A 16649-nucleotide genomic window follows, 5' to 3' on the forward strand; every position below is an offset into this window, starting at 1 on the left:
GCATTTGCCTTTCTTGCAGCCATATCGCACTGTTGGCTCATATTCAGCTTGCGATCTACAACAATTCCAAGATCCTTCTTGTTTGTAGTATTGCTGAGCCAAGTATCCCCCATCTTGTAACTGTGCCTTTGGTTTCTATTTCCTAAATGTAGAACTTGACATTTATCCCTATTCAATTTCATCCTGTTGTTTTCAGCCCAGCACTCCAGCCTATCAAGATCCCTTTGAAGTTTTTTTCTGTCTTCCAGGGTATTAGCTATCCCACCCAATTTTGTGTCATCTGCAAATTTCAGGTGGGTTGGAATACAATTCCCATCTGCCGCTGCTTGCGGGGGTATGATGATGGGATTTGTACCATCTGAAAGATGCTCTACCCTATGGGGGCCTTTTCAGGCGCCCCCGATGTCCCTTTACCACGGGCAGTGAGGCAGCTCGGTGGTTAGTCTGTGGTAGCAGAACCGTGCAGAGATGCGCGGTGCCTTCCAGCCCATGTATTATGGGGATAAGGATGCTCTGAGCCAGGGGCGCCGCCCGCTGCAGGGCTTGGTCCTCCAAGTTGCCACAGAGCAGCTCCAGCCGCCTAGAACGGCCGCCCCGAGCAAGCGGCAGCGGACCGCTATGAGGACTCTTCCGGCTCCCGTTTGAAGGGGCGGCGGAGGCGCCGACCCAAAGGTAGGGCAGAGAGTGGGAGGGGAAGAGCGGCTACCCCTATGACGGCTTCAAGTGGAAACGGGATTTGGGGGGCTGTTGGCCTTCCGCACCCCGCCCTCCACGCCCCGCAAGTAAAGGGGGAACAGTTACGAGGCAGCGCGTTGCACTTCCGGTACTCAGTCGAACTTCTCTCTCTCTCTCCCCCTTCCCAATTGCTTATGCAAACCATAGAGGGGGCCGGTATAGAGCGCCGCCACAAATCCATACGAGGCCGGTGCCAATGACGACTTCCGATTCACAGCCTTTTGAGTGCAAAGAAGCAGCCCCGTTTGCTTCCTTCTCAGATCCAGGCGGCAGGCGAAAGCGCGGCGCGAGGAAAGGCTGGGCAGTGCCGCCTTCTCTTTTAACCGGATGTGTTGGCGTGCGTGTGCGACTCTAGATTTTTCTATCTCTGGGGAAGTGGCGGTGGCCGTTCTCTTTCCGCTTCCTGCGAGGGAGACGCGGCGCCCGGCCCATCCGCGGGCGCCTCGGCAGCGACCTCTGGCGGCCGAGGCGGGGAAGGGCCGCGTGAGTCGGGGTTACCATGACAGCGGGGGTGGGTTGCCATGACAGCCCATCTTGAGAGTCTCCCTGGAAGCCTCTCCAGTTAAGAAATGTGTGGGGCTGCCCCGCCTCTCAGTCATAGCATCCTAGAATGGTTGAGCTGGAAGGGCCTCTAAGGCCATCGAGTCCAACCCCTGCTCAATGCAGGAATCCACCTGAGAGCATCCCTGAAGGATGGCTGTTAGGCCGCCTCTAGAGGCCTTCAAGAGGCAGCCACCTGTCAGGGATGCTTGAAGGTGGATTCCTGCACTGAGCAGGGGGTTGGACTCGATGGCCTTAGAGGCCCCTTCCAGCTCTACTATTATATGATTCTAGTATTTCATCACCCTGATAGAACCCATCATCCCAATGGCCGTGCTCTGTTAATATACAGACTGCCCTAATTTCTCTTTGTGGTCACATGCCTTGGTTATTTCTCGGTTGGACTACTGCAACCTTCTTCTCTCTGGCCTTCCTTCTTCTCACATCAGTTCTTTGGTTTCTGTTCACCGCTCTGCCGCTAAGATCATCTTCTTGGCTCGCCGCTCTGACCATGTTACTCCACTTCTGAAATCTCTTCATTGGCTTCCAATTCACTTCAGAATCCAATATAAACTTCTCCTGTTGACTTTCAAAGCTTTTCACTGTCTAGCTCCTTCCTATCTCTCCTCTCTCATCTCACACTATTGCCCCGCTCGTGCTCTTCGCTCCTCTGATGCCATGTTTCTCACCTGCCCAAGGGTCTCTGCTTCCCATGCTCAGCTTCGTCCATTTTCTTCTGCTGCCCCTTACGCCTGGAACGCTCTTTGCAAACTACAAGTTCAATCACAGTTTTTAAAGCTCAGCTAAAAACTATTCTTTTTTTCTAAAGCTTTTAAAACTTGATTTTGATCTTACTTTTATAATGTTAGTTTTACTCTCCCCTGTGCCTGTTTGGTGCATTCTCTTCCCTTATTGTTTTATTATGATTCTATTAGAATGTGAGCCTATGCGGCAGGGTTTTGCTATTTTATTATTATTATTATTATTATTATTATTAATTTATATATTTATTTATATAGCACCATCAATGTACATGATGCTGTACAGAGTAAAACAGTAAATAGCAAGACTCTGCCACATAGGCTTACAATCTAATAAAATCATAGTAAAACAATAAGGAGGGGAAGAGAATGCAAACAGGCACAGGGTAGGGTAAGCAGGCACAGGGTAGGGTAAAACTAACAGTATAAAGTCTGCACAACATCAAGTTTTAAAAGCTTTAGGAAAAAGAAAAGTTTTTAGTTGAGCTTTAAAAGCTGCGATTGAACTTGTAGTTCTCAAATGTTCTGGAAGAGCGTTCCAGGCGTAAGGGGCAGCAGAAGAAAATGGACGAAGCCGAGCAAGGGAAGATTTTATTGTTTTACTCTGTACAGCACCATGTACATTGATGGTGCTATATAAATAAATAATAATAATAACTGAACTTGATATTCCCCCAAATACAGAATAGCGCTCTTCAAATACTTAAAAGGTTGTCACACAGAGGAGGGCCAGGATCTCTTCTTGATCCTCCCAGAGTGCAGGAAACAGAATAACGGGCTCAAGTTAAAGGAAGCCAGATTCCGGCTGGACATCAGAAAAAACTTCCTGACTGCTAGAGCAGTACAATAGAACCAATGACCTAGGGAGGTGGTGGGCTCTCCCACACTAGAGGCCTTCAAGAGGCAGCTGGACAGCCATCTGTCAGGGATGCTTTAGGGTGGATTCCTGCATTGAGCAGGGGGTTGGACTCGATGGCTTTAGAGGCCCCTTCCAACTCTACGATTCTATGATTCGCCTTGGAGTGATGGGACTTGTAGCCCTGCACATCTGGAGGGCGCCTGGTTGGGTGAAGCTGCTGGAGAAAAGCCCTGGAGTTGGATCAGACCAAAGCAGGACATTGAAAATCTTTGTAAACTGCCCAGAGAGCTGGTATAGAAATGGGTGGTATAGAAACGTAATACATGAGATGAAAAAATCACTTTATTCTCCATGAATTTGTCCAGCCTCCTTTTGAAGCCGTTCAAAGTGGCGGACATGACTACGTCTTGCAGAAGTGAATCTTCCGGCTTTGGAGGATGAGAGAGAGAAAGAAAAAAATCTCTCCCCGTCCACTTCCTCCACACCATGCATCGTTTTGTACACCTCTGTCATGTTATAAAGCCCATTCAGACACCATTGAAATGCTCCAAGTGTGCACTCCCATGCACATTCAGACAGAAAAGCCCTACAGCTCCAGTGGCCACCAGTCACCATGGCTGGGGAAAGCTAGGAGCCATAGGGCTTCCCCCCACCCTGTCTAAACATGCATAGGGGTTGCGCCTTAAGGCTGCACTCCTGTGCCAGGAGTGCTTCCAGACGAGGCTTTTATCACACCCCACTCACAGGGTGTTTAGTGGTGGTCCAAACATGTCACTGTCTTCAACTCATAACCCTCCTGTGTTCTCCAACCTTTTCTTCTGTCTTTTCACTTACCGCAAATGATCTGATAAGAAAAGATGGAATAGCTGTACAATGCCTTCTGATAGTTAGGACTGCTTCGTCAGGAAGCATCCCATCTGACCGGGCAGTAGGCCCCATTGAACTCAATAGGACTCGTTTCCGTAAGGAGCATAATTTGGTTACTGCACCTATAATCCTCTCCCATTAAATGGGGAACATGCAAAATTCTAGTAGGAAAGTGGGCGGTTTAATTACGCTAATAAATGCAAATTACGGTAATACATCCCTTTGGCGTTAAAGAGGGTAGAAAAATACTGATATTTTTTGTAAAAGACTGGTTCTCTTTTATTAACTGCATTGTAAAATAAGAGCGAATAGGCCTTTGATGTCCTCTATGTGTACAGACCATGGTAAAATAAAACGATCCCCAAGCCTGTGATAACTGTATTTCTTTCTTTATTTATTTATTACATTTTTATACTGCCCAATAGCCAAAGCTCTCTGGGCGGTTCACAATAATTAAAGCCATAATAAAACAACCAACAGGTTAAAAGCACAAATACAAAATACAGTATCAAAAGCACAACCAGGATAAAAACCACGCAGCAAAATTGATATAAGATTAAAATACAGAGTTAGAACAGTAAAACTTAAATTTAAGTTAAAATTAAGTGTTAAAATACTGAGAGAATAAAAAGGTCTTCAGCTGGCGACGAAAGGAGTACAGTGTAGGTACCAGGCGGAGCTCTCTGTAGAGCTCATTCCACAACCAGGGTGCCACAGCAGAGAAAGACCTCCTCCTGGTAGCCACCTGCCTCACTTCCTTTGGCAGAGGCTCACAGAGAAGGGCCCCTGTAGATGATCTTAAGGTCCAGGCAGGCACATATGGGAGGAGGCGTTCCTTCAAGTAACCTGGCCCCAAACCGTTTAGGGCTTTAAATGTCAATACCAGCACTTTGAATCAGGCCCGGACCTGGACTGGCAGCCAATGAAGCTGGAAAAGGACTGGCGTGATGTGGTCTCATCGGCCAGTCCCTGTTAGTAAACGGGCTGCCCTGTTTTGTACCAGCTGAAGCTTCCGGACCATTTTCAAAGGCAGCCCCACGTATAACGCATTGCAGTAATCCAAACGAGAGATTATCAGAGCATGGATCACTGTAGCTAGGCTATCTCTGTGCGGATAACGGTAATGACAATGCTGTATCCCTGGGTGCAACTTTTCCATCATTTTGCTTTTCTTCTCCTGTCCCCCCACATCTCCCCATTTTGTTCAGGATGTCCACCAATGATAGGAGAGTGGGAGGATCACTTGCACTTTGATTCAAAAAGAGAAGATACCGGAGGAGGCCTCCAGGATATTACAAAGTGTATTTGTGATTTCATTATATATTATACTTTGTTATTTTGTTGTTGTTAGCTATGGGGCAAAGTCAGGATATTCTTAAGTAAAAATGAAATATAGGTAGGGTTACCCTACGAAAAGACAAGGCTCCTGTATCTTTAACAGTTGTATTGAAAAGGGAATTTCAGCAGGTGCTCTTTGTTAGGCATGCAGCACCTGGTGAAATTTCCTCTTCATCACAACAGTTAAAGCTGCAGACGCCCTGCCCTCTTTTAAATCTGGTCACTCCAGTGTAGCTCCTGCAGCTTTAACTGCTGTGATGAAGAGGGACTTTCACCAGGTGCTGCATGCGTACAAAGGACACCTGCTGAAATTCCCTTTTCTGTGCAACTGTTAAAGATACAGGAGCCCTGTCCTCCTTTTCATAGGGTCACCCTAGGTAGGCATAGAATCACAGAATAGTAGAGTTGGAAGAGGCCATCGAGTCCACTCCTCTCTCACAAGGAGAACCATATTCCATGACATAACATCATGGCATCCCAGACTCCCCATCTCTCCTTTCTAGAATGGGGGGGGGGGGGGTTACCAGAACATTCTCTCCCCAGATCCTCCTTTCTCTATAATAGCTGCTCCGTGGCAAACGATGGTGCCGCACAGAGGAAGCTGATTCTGTTGCCTGTTCCGTCCGATATTCTCGTATAACACCTCCAACCTCTGAACTCCTTTCCCAGTTACCAACAGGCAAACCCATTTTTCTAGGTCATAAGAACCTAAGAAGGGCCGTGCTGGACCAGGCCAAGGGTCCACCTTAGGGTGACCATATGAAAAGGAGGACAGGGCTCCTGTATCTTTAACAGTTGCATAGAAAAGGGAATTTCAGCAGGTGTTATTTGTATATGAGAATTTGGTGAAATTCCCTCCATCACAGCAGTTAAAGCTGCAGGAGCTATACTAGAGTGACCAGATGCAAAAGAGGACAGGGCTACTGCAGCTTTAACTGGTGTGATGAAGAGGGCATTTCACCAGGTTCCCCATATTATTATTATTATTATTTATTTATTTATTTATTTATATAGCACCATCAATGTACATGGTGCTGTACAGAGTAAAATAGTAAATAGCAAGACCCTGCCGCATAGGCTTACATTCTAATAAAATCATAATAAAACAATAAGGAGGGGAAGAGAAAGCAAACAGGCACAGGGTAGGGTAAACAGGCACTGGGTAGGGTGAAGCTAACAGTATAGAGTCAGAACAAAATCAAGATTTAAAAGCTTTAGGAATATGTACAAATGACACCTGCAGAAATTCCCTTTTCAATACAACTGTTAAAGATACAGTTAAATTCAATACAATTTTCAATACAACTTTTAATTTTCAATACAACTGTTAAAGATACAGGAGCCCTGTCCTCCTTTTCATATGGTCACCCTAGTCCACCTCCTCCAGCGTTCTTCTCCCAAATCCACATGACACCCATCCAAAAGCCTGTCCCATCGTCATTTGCCTTTCTTGCAGGCTGGCGGCTGAACAATGAAGTTCAAGTACGTCGTGCTGGGCATGCTGTATTTTGTCCAAGGAATCCCGTACGGGCTCCAGTCTGGACTGCTGCCAATCTACTTCCGAACCTTGGGCCTCTCCTTCACCAAGATCAGCCTGGCTAAAGTGCTTTACACGCCTTGGATCCTCAAGGTGATGTGGGCACCTTTAGTGGACCAGTATTTCACCAAGAAGACCTGGCTGATGCTGACTATGTGGGGCTTGGTGCTAGCCTGCCTGGCCTGCTCCCTCATGACCCCAGAGGCAAACTTCCTCCCTGTGGCTGCCATCCTTCTGCTCATGAACGTCTTTGTCTCCATCCAGGACATTGCGGCCGACGGGGTGGCCATCCGGCTTCTGGGGCAGGATGAGGTGGGGTACGGCAACACCGTCCAAGTGGTGGCCTACAAACTGGGCTCCGTGTTGGCAGGAGGGGGCCTGCTCACCTTCCTCCATCGCCTGGGCTGGGGCAGCCTCTTTGTGTACCTGGCTGCCATGTACACCCTGGCTATTGTCGTCACCTGGAATTCTGACCTGAGGCTGAGACGGAGTTACCTGTCTCAGGACCGCTGTGTCAGAGACAGGACCTTCAACCCCTGGCACATCCTCCAAGAGCTGCTCCAGGTGCCCGATACGCTGTGGACTGCTGGCTTCGTCCTCATCTATAAGCTGGGTGAGTCAGTCATAAGGCAGTGACCCCAGAATTCGTGGGTGAGCCAAATTATTGGCAGGCACAGTCTGTCCCGGTGGAACCTGCTCTTGGAACAGGTGTCTGGGCTCTGTAGCAAGCAAGGACACACACACCCCCGTGTCACTTAGTTTGGGGGCTCATCCGTGCCACTCTGGAGAGTCACATGCTGTTTTTTGGAATGCACCCCCACATAAAAGGTTTCCTGCATCCCTTTGATGTGCTTTAGCTGGGGGAATAATGAATGGCCGCGTAGCGATTGATGAACAGTGGATATTCCTTAGCCCTGGGCCAGTTTAGGCTCTTGATTTCGGCTCCTGATTTTCTCCTCCTTTAAAGAAACAAAAATAACGTGTTAAAACTGAGACCCAGGGGGGAATTAACTGACATGGCAGATTGTCCTCATGACCACTATAATAGCTGCAGTATTATGAGAACAACATGTTTGTTAGTCTTGGATACAACCCATTTGTTTCTGTGAAAATTGCAAGAGGCTTTTTGCCCGAGATAGCTCTGGTCAGCAGGGTTTTTCAGCTCATACCAAAAGCTGCAAAAGCTGTTCAGCTGAAGCAAAGGAAGGATGAGGGCACACGCCACAAACAGCAAGCCTTGACCACCTTCCACTTTCAGAACAATGTGGTGGGGTGGGGGTGGGGGTGGGGGTGTGCGTGTCTGTGTCTGTCTCTTTGGGCTCAGCCAGCACAGCCAATATACCCGATCAAAATGGAGAGGCAGGTAAGAAATATTTGTATTGCTATTATTATTAGTCAGGAATTCTGGAAGGGGTAGTGCAAAGCATCTAGGGGGCAGGACCTTGGAGGTGGCTGACCCACAGCCTTTGCAGCTTCTCAAGCCCCCCTTTGTTTCCAGGGGTTTGGAAACAAAGCCCTATGAAGAGAGACGGAAAGAACTGGGCATGTTTAGCCTGGAGAAGAGAAGATTGAGGGGAGACATGAGAGCACTCTTCAAACACTTAAAAGGTTGTCACACAGAGGAGGGCCAGGATCTCTTCTCGGTCATCCCACAGTGCAGGACACGGAATAACGGGCTCAAGTTACAGGAAGCCAGATTCCCTCTGGACAGCAGGAAAAACTTCCTGACTGTTAGAGCTGTACGACAATGGAATCCGTTGCCTGGTGAAGTTGTGGGCTCTCCCACACTAGAGGCCTTCAAGAGGCATCTGGACAACCATCTGTCAGGGATGCTTTAGGGTGGATTCCTGCGTTGAGCAGGGGGTTGGACTCAATGGCCTTGTAAGCCCCTTCCAACTCTGCTATTCTATGATTCTATGATTCTAAGTGCCACTTCAGGAACTGACTCTTGATTCTCCTTGCAGGCGAGCAGGGGTCTATTTCCATGTTCCCCCTCTTCCTCCTGGAGCGTGACTTCTCTGCGCAGAAGCTTGGCTTCTGGAACGGGATTGTGGCCATGATCTTCTCCATTGTAGGCTCCTCACTGGGGGGGCATCTGATATCAAAGCAGAGGTAAATGGCCACCAAAAGCATCTGGTGTAGCTCTAGCCCACCGGGCGTTAAATGGGCGCTCCATGTCCTCGTCCCTTCTCCACCTCTCTGCTTCTTCACACTGTGCAGCTTTCAACTTCCATTAGGCTGCTCCTCCCTGTCAGATTTTGGCCCAGTCAGTCGGAATGATGAGGCTGCCTTCAGACCTTGGCCCACAGGTGTGTGGAGGGGAGGGATGCATATTGGAGGTACCTGATTTGAAATCTGAATTTCCCCTTCCACAAGGATTGGAAACATTGGAAATATTTTAAAAAAGCAATTGATTCTCAAGGGATTTGTAAGTGCCTTTTTATAACACACCTGCCCAGAGCCTGCTGCCCTACTTTGCCCCAGACGTTTTTATGTTTCAGTGCCATTTGGCGCTTCCAGTAGGGTGACCATATGACTGGATTTGCCCAGATTTGAATGAGGTTTCGATGACAAATCCAGGAGGGGAAGGGGAAATCCGGATTTTTCCCCAAGAGCAGCTCTAATGGGAATTAACAAAAATGCTTATAACTGTCATTTTTTAAGATAAAGACATGAAACTTGGCACGATGGTAGTTCTTAGGAAGGGCTTTAGTCATACCAAATTTGAAACAGATCCGTTCATCCGTTGGTTTTTTAGGGATTTTTAAAAATTGATGTTTTAAAATGATTGTTTTTAAAATTGTCATTTTTAAAGATAAAGAGATGAAAGTTGACACCATGATAGCTTTTAGGTAGAGCTTTAGCCATACCAAATTTGAAACAGATCTGTTCATCCATTGAGTTTTAGGAATTTTTTTAAATGTGAGGATTTTTAAAAAAATTAAAAAATGTTATTTTTAAAGATAAAGAGATGAAACTTGGCACCATGATTGCTCTTAACAAGGACTTTAGCTATGCCAAGTTTGAAATAGATCTGTCCATCCATTGAGTTTTAGGATTTTTTTAAAAAGTTTGAGTTTTAAAAATTATTTTTTAAAAATAATTTTAACATGGCGACCATGTTGTCCTCCTTTTTGGTTTCCAAAATATGGTCACCCTAGCTTCCAGTCCTCCTAATCGGGAATCTCAGCCCATGCCGGTCCCCCGGATGCGACAGATCAGCCTGGCTTCGTTCTGCTGGAGCAGACCTTGTGGCCTTCCTGACTGACCTTCCCGTGTGTCTTGTTCTCCCCAGCCCCCCCTTGCCCACACTGAAGGCCTTGTTGGCCCTCCGCGCCTGCTGCCTCGTCTTCCAGATACTCCTGATGGTCGCCTATAAGGACAAAGAGCCTGCCTCCGAAGGTGAACGCAGCCCAGCCCACTTCCCCGCCTGGTTTGGGTGACGGAGACGGCCTGGACGTAGGAGCCCCACCTTCTGCCACCTAGCAGGATCCCTCAGGGTTCTCTTGTGCCCTGAATGTGAATGTTTGCAGAAGCGGGGAGGGGCTTTGGCTCACGCTGGAGCAGCCTTCCTCAACCTGGGGCACTCCAGATGTGTTGGACTGCATCTCCCAGAATGCCCCAGCCATTGGCTGGGGCATTCTGGGAGTTGTAGTCCAACACATCTGGAGCGCCCCAGGTTGAGGAAGGCTGGCGCTAGAGGGACCAACTGCGAAGGCGGAGGGGACTCCTGTGCCTTCCATAGTTGTGTGGCAGAGGGAACAGGGTTCAAGGCAGCGTTTCAGTTAAAGCTAGGGCAGCCGTGTCCTCCTCCAGTGGCCATGGTGGCTGTGGGCAGCAGGGGGCGTTAGGAGAACAACGCATGCAGGGCTGGGCAGAGGGGGAGGCAGGGGGGCCAGTTGGCATGGACCTACGATTTTGAGGGGGCCTTTTGAGTGCAGGACGCGGAATAACGGGCTCAAGTTACAGGAAGCCAGATTCTGGCTGGACATCAGGAAAAACGTCCTGACTGTTAGAGTAGTACGACAATGGAATCAGTGATCTAGGGAGGTTGTGGGCTCTCCCACCCTAGAGGCTTTCAAGAGGCAGCTGGACAGCCCTCTGTCAGGGATGCTTTAGGGTGGATTCCTGCACTGAGCAGGGGGTTGGACTCGATGGCCTTCTGGGCCCCTTCCAACTCTGCTATTCTATGATTCTATGATACTCCGAGTCCCCCTGGTAGGGGCAAAGTGGGACCCTTTAGTAAAGATTTATTACGAAGTAGCTCTCCTGTGAGTGAGCAGTACTGACCATTTTGAGACAGCCCAAAAGCCAAGGTGTCTTCACCCCACCCACCCCTTCTCCAGCAGAGATAAGACAAAAGCACATGAATGGGGTGGAGAGCAACCACAAAAGGCTGGATCAAGCGATTCAGTTCCTAATAGACTGCATAAAATGCATTCCCCAGAGGCAACGTTGGGATTACCATTACCTTTAAAAAAAAAACAAATCGTTCTAGTTCGTATGTATTTAGAACTGATTAAAAATACTTAATGAGCAGTTTGAAACGGGGCCTACATTTCCCATCTGGCCCGGGCCTATGACCAGCTTTGCCCAGCCCTGAACGCCTGACAGTGGGGAGGGACAACGTGGGGCTCCACAGCCGTGCCACGCTCAGCAGCTGCTCCCGCCCCAGGAGTCTGGCAGACCCTAACAGCACGTTTGCAGTCAGGTGGGCCAGAACCCGGCTTTTTGCTGGACGACAAAGACGGAGCTCCCAGGAATTTGTGCGTGGCCCCCGGTGGAATCCGTGACCTAGGGAGGTTGTGGGCTCTCCCACACTGGAGGCCTTCAAGAGGCAGCTGGACAACCCTCTGTCAGGGATGCTTTAGGGTGGATTCCTGCATGGAGCAGGGGGTTGGACTCGATGGCCTTGTAGGCCCCTTCCAACTCTGCTATTCTATGATTCTATGATTCCTGCTGGGCACGGCTGAGGTGGGCCTATGCTTCCCAAAGCCTTGAGCCACGACTCCCTCATGCTGCTGCCGGCCGGCTGACCGGAGGCTTTTCTCCTGTCGTTGCTTCTAGGCTGGCTGATCTCTCTCTCTCTGTCTCTCTCTCTCTCCCTCCCTCTGCAGTCGCAGCTGTGCTGAGCATCTGTGTCCAGCACTTCATCGCGGGGTTGATAACCACTCTGACGTTCAGCATGATGATGTACTGTACCCAAAAGGCCAAGGAGAGTGTGCAGGTACGGCCCCCATCCCTCCAGGCCAGGGCTGGACAGGTACGGCCTTTCCTTCAAAGCCCAAGGTGGGCAGGTACGCTCCATCCCTTCGGATGTTTTGGCCTACAGCTCCCATCATGCCTCACCATTGGCTGCGCTAGCTAGGGCAGGTGGGAGTTGTAGGCCAAACCATCCAGAGGGCCACCACTTCCCTATCGCTGCTCCCCCAGACCTGTGTAGCTTTGTTTGGGGGCTTGCTGAGGGACTGCCCTTTCGCGGAGCGGCTTGTTGCGGGCAGCAGGGGTGGCAGTCCAGGGTGCTGCTCCTGTTTATTTATTTATTTATTTTATTACATTTATTATTTTATTTTATTACAATAGCCGAAGCTCTCTGGGCGGTTCACAAAAATTAAAACCATAATAAAACAACCAACAGGTTAAAAGCACAAATACAAAATACAGTAGAGAAAGCACAACCAGGATAAAACCACGCAGAAAAATTGATATAAGATTAAAATACAGAGTTAGAACGGTAAAATTTAAATTTAAGTTAAAATTAAGTGTTAAAATACTGAGAGGATAAAAAGGTCTTCAGCTGGCGATGGAAAGAAAACTATGTAGGCGCCAGGCGGACCTCTCTGGGGGACCTCTCATTCCACAACCGGGGTGCCACAGTGGAGAAAGCCCTCCTCCTAGTAGCCACCTGCCTCTCTTCCTCTGGCAGGGGCTCATGGAGAAGGGCCCCTGTGGATGATCTTAAGGTCCGGGCAGGTACATATGGGAGGAGGCGTTCCTTCAAATAACCTGGCCCCAAACCGTTTAGGGCTTTAAATGTCAATACCAGCACTGTTCCGCTCACATTGCCTCCCTCCCCCTGCAGGCCACTCACTACAGCTTCCTGGCCACCCTGGAAGTGCTGGGCAAGCTGGTGTTCAGCACCCTGTCCGGCAGCCTAGTGGACTGGCTGGGTTTCACCCGTGCCTTTGGCGTCTTCTTCAGCCTCTCCTTCGCCTCCATCGTGTACTTACTGCCCGTCAGAAGTTGACAGCCGCCGTGAGGAGGACAGCCTGATGCGAGGCAGGGTTGCCGTCGGCAAGAGACGGACACTCAGGGAGGCTTCCCAGGTCGCCACAACCCTGGAAGTGAAGTGCCCTGGGATCCTGCAGCTCTTTGTGAGGAGAAGCTGAGCAGGAGCCTTCTGAATGCTGAACTCGTCTCTGAACTCGTCTCTTTGCCAGGCCTCCTTGCAGGAGGGTTGTGTGTGCGTGGTGTGTGTGTGTCTTTACAGAAGACCCATGAAGAAACTTTCCAGAGGAGGGGCGGCACTGCAGTTCACGCTAAACACGTGCTTCATTAGCTTTCTTGGAAACTTTGACGGGTGGGGTATCAAATAAATAAATAAATAAATAAAATTTTATGAAGAAGTACAGCAAGCCTTGCTTCCAAGGAGATGCGAACAGGGTTGTGATGTGAGGAGCCTGGTAGCTGGGCGCCGTCTCCCCTCAAACCTGCGGGTGGCTCTACAGCACCCCTCAACTGCTATTCTCTTGATGGTGCTTTATTTATGTAGCGCTAAGTACGTGGCTCTATACAAAGTACAGGTTTGGCAGGTCCCTGTCCCAAGGGGCATACAGAATAAAAATAGTCACTGGGGAAACAACAGAAGGGGGAATTGAGGCCTGGGGAGAATGTGTAGGTCCTTCAACGACACATAGCTTGGCTTAGCTACCATCTCCTGGGTCCCAGTTCAACATTTATAACCACTTTTCCACGCTGGAATGGAGAGAGCCAATGGAATATGGTCATCCCTGGATACAAACTCTTAAGGATGGGAGGATGTACTGGAGGAGGTGTCCATCAAAGGGGGCATATAGCGTCAAGCAGACTAGAAACGTCTTCAAAAGGGCAAACTCTGCCATAGAATCATTGTGGCTGACCCTACAAGGCCCCGATGGAGGATTGCAGCAACAGGTGGAACAATAAATGACTCAATTGTTGGAGGAATATTTCCAGCTTGTAAAGATATGTGAGCAACCAGGTAAGAGGTATTTATTTTATTTATTTATTACATTTTTATACCACCCAACAGCCAAAGCTCTCTGGGCGGTTCACAAAAATTAAAACCATGAAGAACATAATAAAACATCCAACAATCTAAAAACCCAAATACAATATACAATATAAAAAGCACAACCAGGATGAAACCACACAGCAGAAATTGATATAGGATTAAAATACCGAATTAAAACAGCAAAATTTAAATGTAGGTGTTAAAATACTGAGAAAATAAAAAGATCTTCAGCTGGTGACGAAAGCAGTACACTGTAGGCACCAAGTGAACCTCTCTGGGGAGCTCGTTCCACAACCAGGGTGCCACAGCGGAGAAGGCCCTCCTCCTAGTAGCCACCTGCCTCACTTCCTTCGGCAGGGGCTCACGGAGAAGGACCCCTGTAGATGATCTTAAGGTCCGGGCAGGTACATATGGGAGGAGGCATTCCTTCAAATAACCTGGCCCCAAACTGTTTAGGGCTTTGAATGTCAATACCAGCACTTTGAATCGGGCCCGGACCTGGACTGGCAGCCAACGAAGTTGTAAAAGGACTGGCATAATGTGATCTCGCCAGCCAGTCCCTGTTAGTCAACGGGCTGCCCTGTTTTGTACCAGCTAAAGCTTCCGGACCGTTTTCAAAGGTAGCTCCACGTATTCAAAGGCAGACCCACATAGCAAGGCGCAGCAGCAAGGCGCAGGTGAAAATAAGCAGACAACAAAATAAGCAGACAAGAGAAGATGGAGGGGAGACACAAGAGCGCTCTTCAAATACTTAAAAGGTTGTCACACAGAGGAGGGCCGGGATCTCTTCTCGATCCTCCCAGAGTGCAGGACACGGAATAACGGGCTCAAGTGAAAGGAAGCCAGATTCCAGCTGGACATCAGGAAAAACTTCCTGACTGTTAGAGCAGTACGACAATGGAACCAGTTGCCTAGGGAGGTGGTGGGCTCTCTCACCCTAGAGGCCTTCAAGAGGCAGCTGGACAACCACCTGTCAGGGATGCTTTAGGGTGGATTCCTGCATTGAGCAGAGGGTTGGACTCGATGGCCTTGTAGGCCCCTTCCAACTCTGCTATTCCATGATTCTATGAACAAGCGAAGCAGTTGGTGAAACGAAGCGCAGAGAAGGTTTTCCCAGCCGGTGGAATGGGAGATGGCCGCAGGGCAACAGCAGAAGTAGGCAGGCAGCGCTCAAGGAGAGTGACAAAACTGTTCCAGTCCAACATGGTCCAGACAGTTGATAACACGGTTGTTTAATAGTTCAAATGGTGCTCTTCTCCCTTCAACAAGCACACCGGATTCTCCTTGCTTAGTAACCAGATTATACCAATCAACAATCTGATGAGATCTGAGCTGGCGGTGACCGAACAAGAAAGAGATCTTGGGATTGTGGTGGAAAAGCTCAATGAAAATGTCCACCCAGTGTGCGGCTGCTGTCAAGAAGGCAAACTCCATGTTAGGCAGCATAAGAAAAGGCATTGAGAATAAACCTGCCAGTATCACACTTAGGATACTGTGTACAGTTCTGGTGACTCACCACATCTAAAAAAGGATTTAGTAGAGCTGGGGAAAGTGCAGAAAAGGGCAACTGAAATGGTGAAGGAGCTGGAGCATCTCCCCTGTGAGGGAAGGTGACGTCAGCTGGGGCTGTAGCTAGACCGAAGGTTTATCCCAGGATTGTCCTGGAGTCAAACCTGTTCATCTAAGTGCCACACAGGGCATCCAGCGCTCAGGCAGGGATGAACCCAGGATGATCCTGGGATAAACCTTAGGTCTAGCTACAGCCTGGGATAGTTTAGCTTGGAAAAAAGGAGGCTAAGGGGGAGACAAGATTATGCATGGGATGGAGAATGTGGACAGGGAGACATTTTCCTCTCTCAAAATACTAGAACCTTCTAACTCCTTCTAACTAGAACCCCTTCCAACTCTGCTATTCTATGATTCTATGATTCTAACCCAATGGGGCCCTTACATGAAGATGATTGGTGGGAGATCCAGGACAAATAACAGGAAGGACTTCTTCACACTGTGCATAGTTAAATTATGGATTCATAGAACAGCAGAGTTGGAAGGGGCCTACAAGGCCATGGAGTCCAACCCCCTGTTCAATGCAGGAATCCACCCTACAGCATACTTGACAGATGGTTCTCCAGCTGCATCTTGAAGGCCTCTACTGTGGGAGAGCCCACCACCTCCCTAGGTAACTGATTCCATTGTCGTACTGCTCTAACAGTCAGGAAGTTTTTCCTGATGTCCAGACGGAATCTGGCTTCCTTTAACTTGAGCCCGTTATTCCGTGTCCTGCACTCTGAGAGGATCGAGAAGAGATCCTGGCCCTCCTCTGTGTGACAACCTTTTTATTTATTTATTTATTTATTTATTTATTTATTTATTTATTTATTTATTACATTTATATACCACCCCACAGCTGAAGCTCTCTGAGCAGTTTGCAACAGTTAAAAATGGTAAACATTAAAAAGTATACAAAAATTAAAAACCATCAAAAACATAAAAACAGTATAAAAACAACTATCCATTTAAAAACAATTCTGGGGTCCATTAAAAACAAACTTAACGTCTTTAAATGCTGTTAACATGCCTGGGAGAAGAGAAAAGTCTTGACCTGGCGCCTGAAAGATAACAATGTTGGCGCCAGGCGAGCCTCATTGGGGAGATCATTCCACAGTCGGGGGGCCACCACCGAAAAGGCCCTCTCCCTTGTTGCCATCCTCCGAGCTTCTTTCGGAGTAGGCACTTGGA

At 48.4% G+C, this 16649-nt stretch overlaps 1 protein-coding gene across 5 annotated transcripts; it reads left to right on the top strand.

The window, feature by feature from the left end:
• The first annotated feature begins 609 nt into the window (after window positions 1-609).
• Window positions 610-13212, top strand: MFSD3 (major facilitator superfamily domain containing 3). Of its 5 annotated transcripts, XM_063131231.1 has the most exons (7): window positions 940-1072; window positions 6557-6730; window positions 6902-7250; window positions 8602-8749; window positions 9933-10039; window positions 11755-11864; window positions 12720-13212. In XM_063131231.1, exons 2-7 carry the CDS (start codon window positions 6572-6574, stop codon window positions 12882-12884), a joined length of 1038 nt encoding a protein of 345 aa, XP_062987301.1. In that variant the 5' UTR covers window positions 940-1072; window positions 6557-6571; the 3' UTR covers window positions 12885-13212. The 5 variants fall into 5 exon arrangements, with proteins under 5 accessions (XP_062987297.1, XP_062987300.1, XP_062987301.1 ...); XM_063131227.1 differs by lacking the exon at window positions 940-1072 and adding an exon at window positions 610-672 and having other exon boundaries at window positions 6557-7250; XM_063131230.1 differs by lacking the exon at window positions 940-1072 and adding an exon at window positions 792-823 and having other exon boundaries at window positions 6557-7250.
• Window positions 13213-16649: the final 3437 nt, after the last annotated feature.

The sequence above is a fragment of the Elgaria multicarinata genome, chromosome 7 (assembly GCF_023053635.1).
Source record: "Elgaria multicarinata webbii isolate HBS135686 ecotype San Diego chromosome 7, rElgMul1.1.pri, whole genome shotgun sequence".
NCBI classification, from domain to species: Eukaryota; Metazoa; Chordata; class Lepidosauria; order Squamata; family Anguidae; genus Elgaria; species Elgaria multicarinata.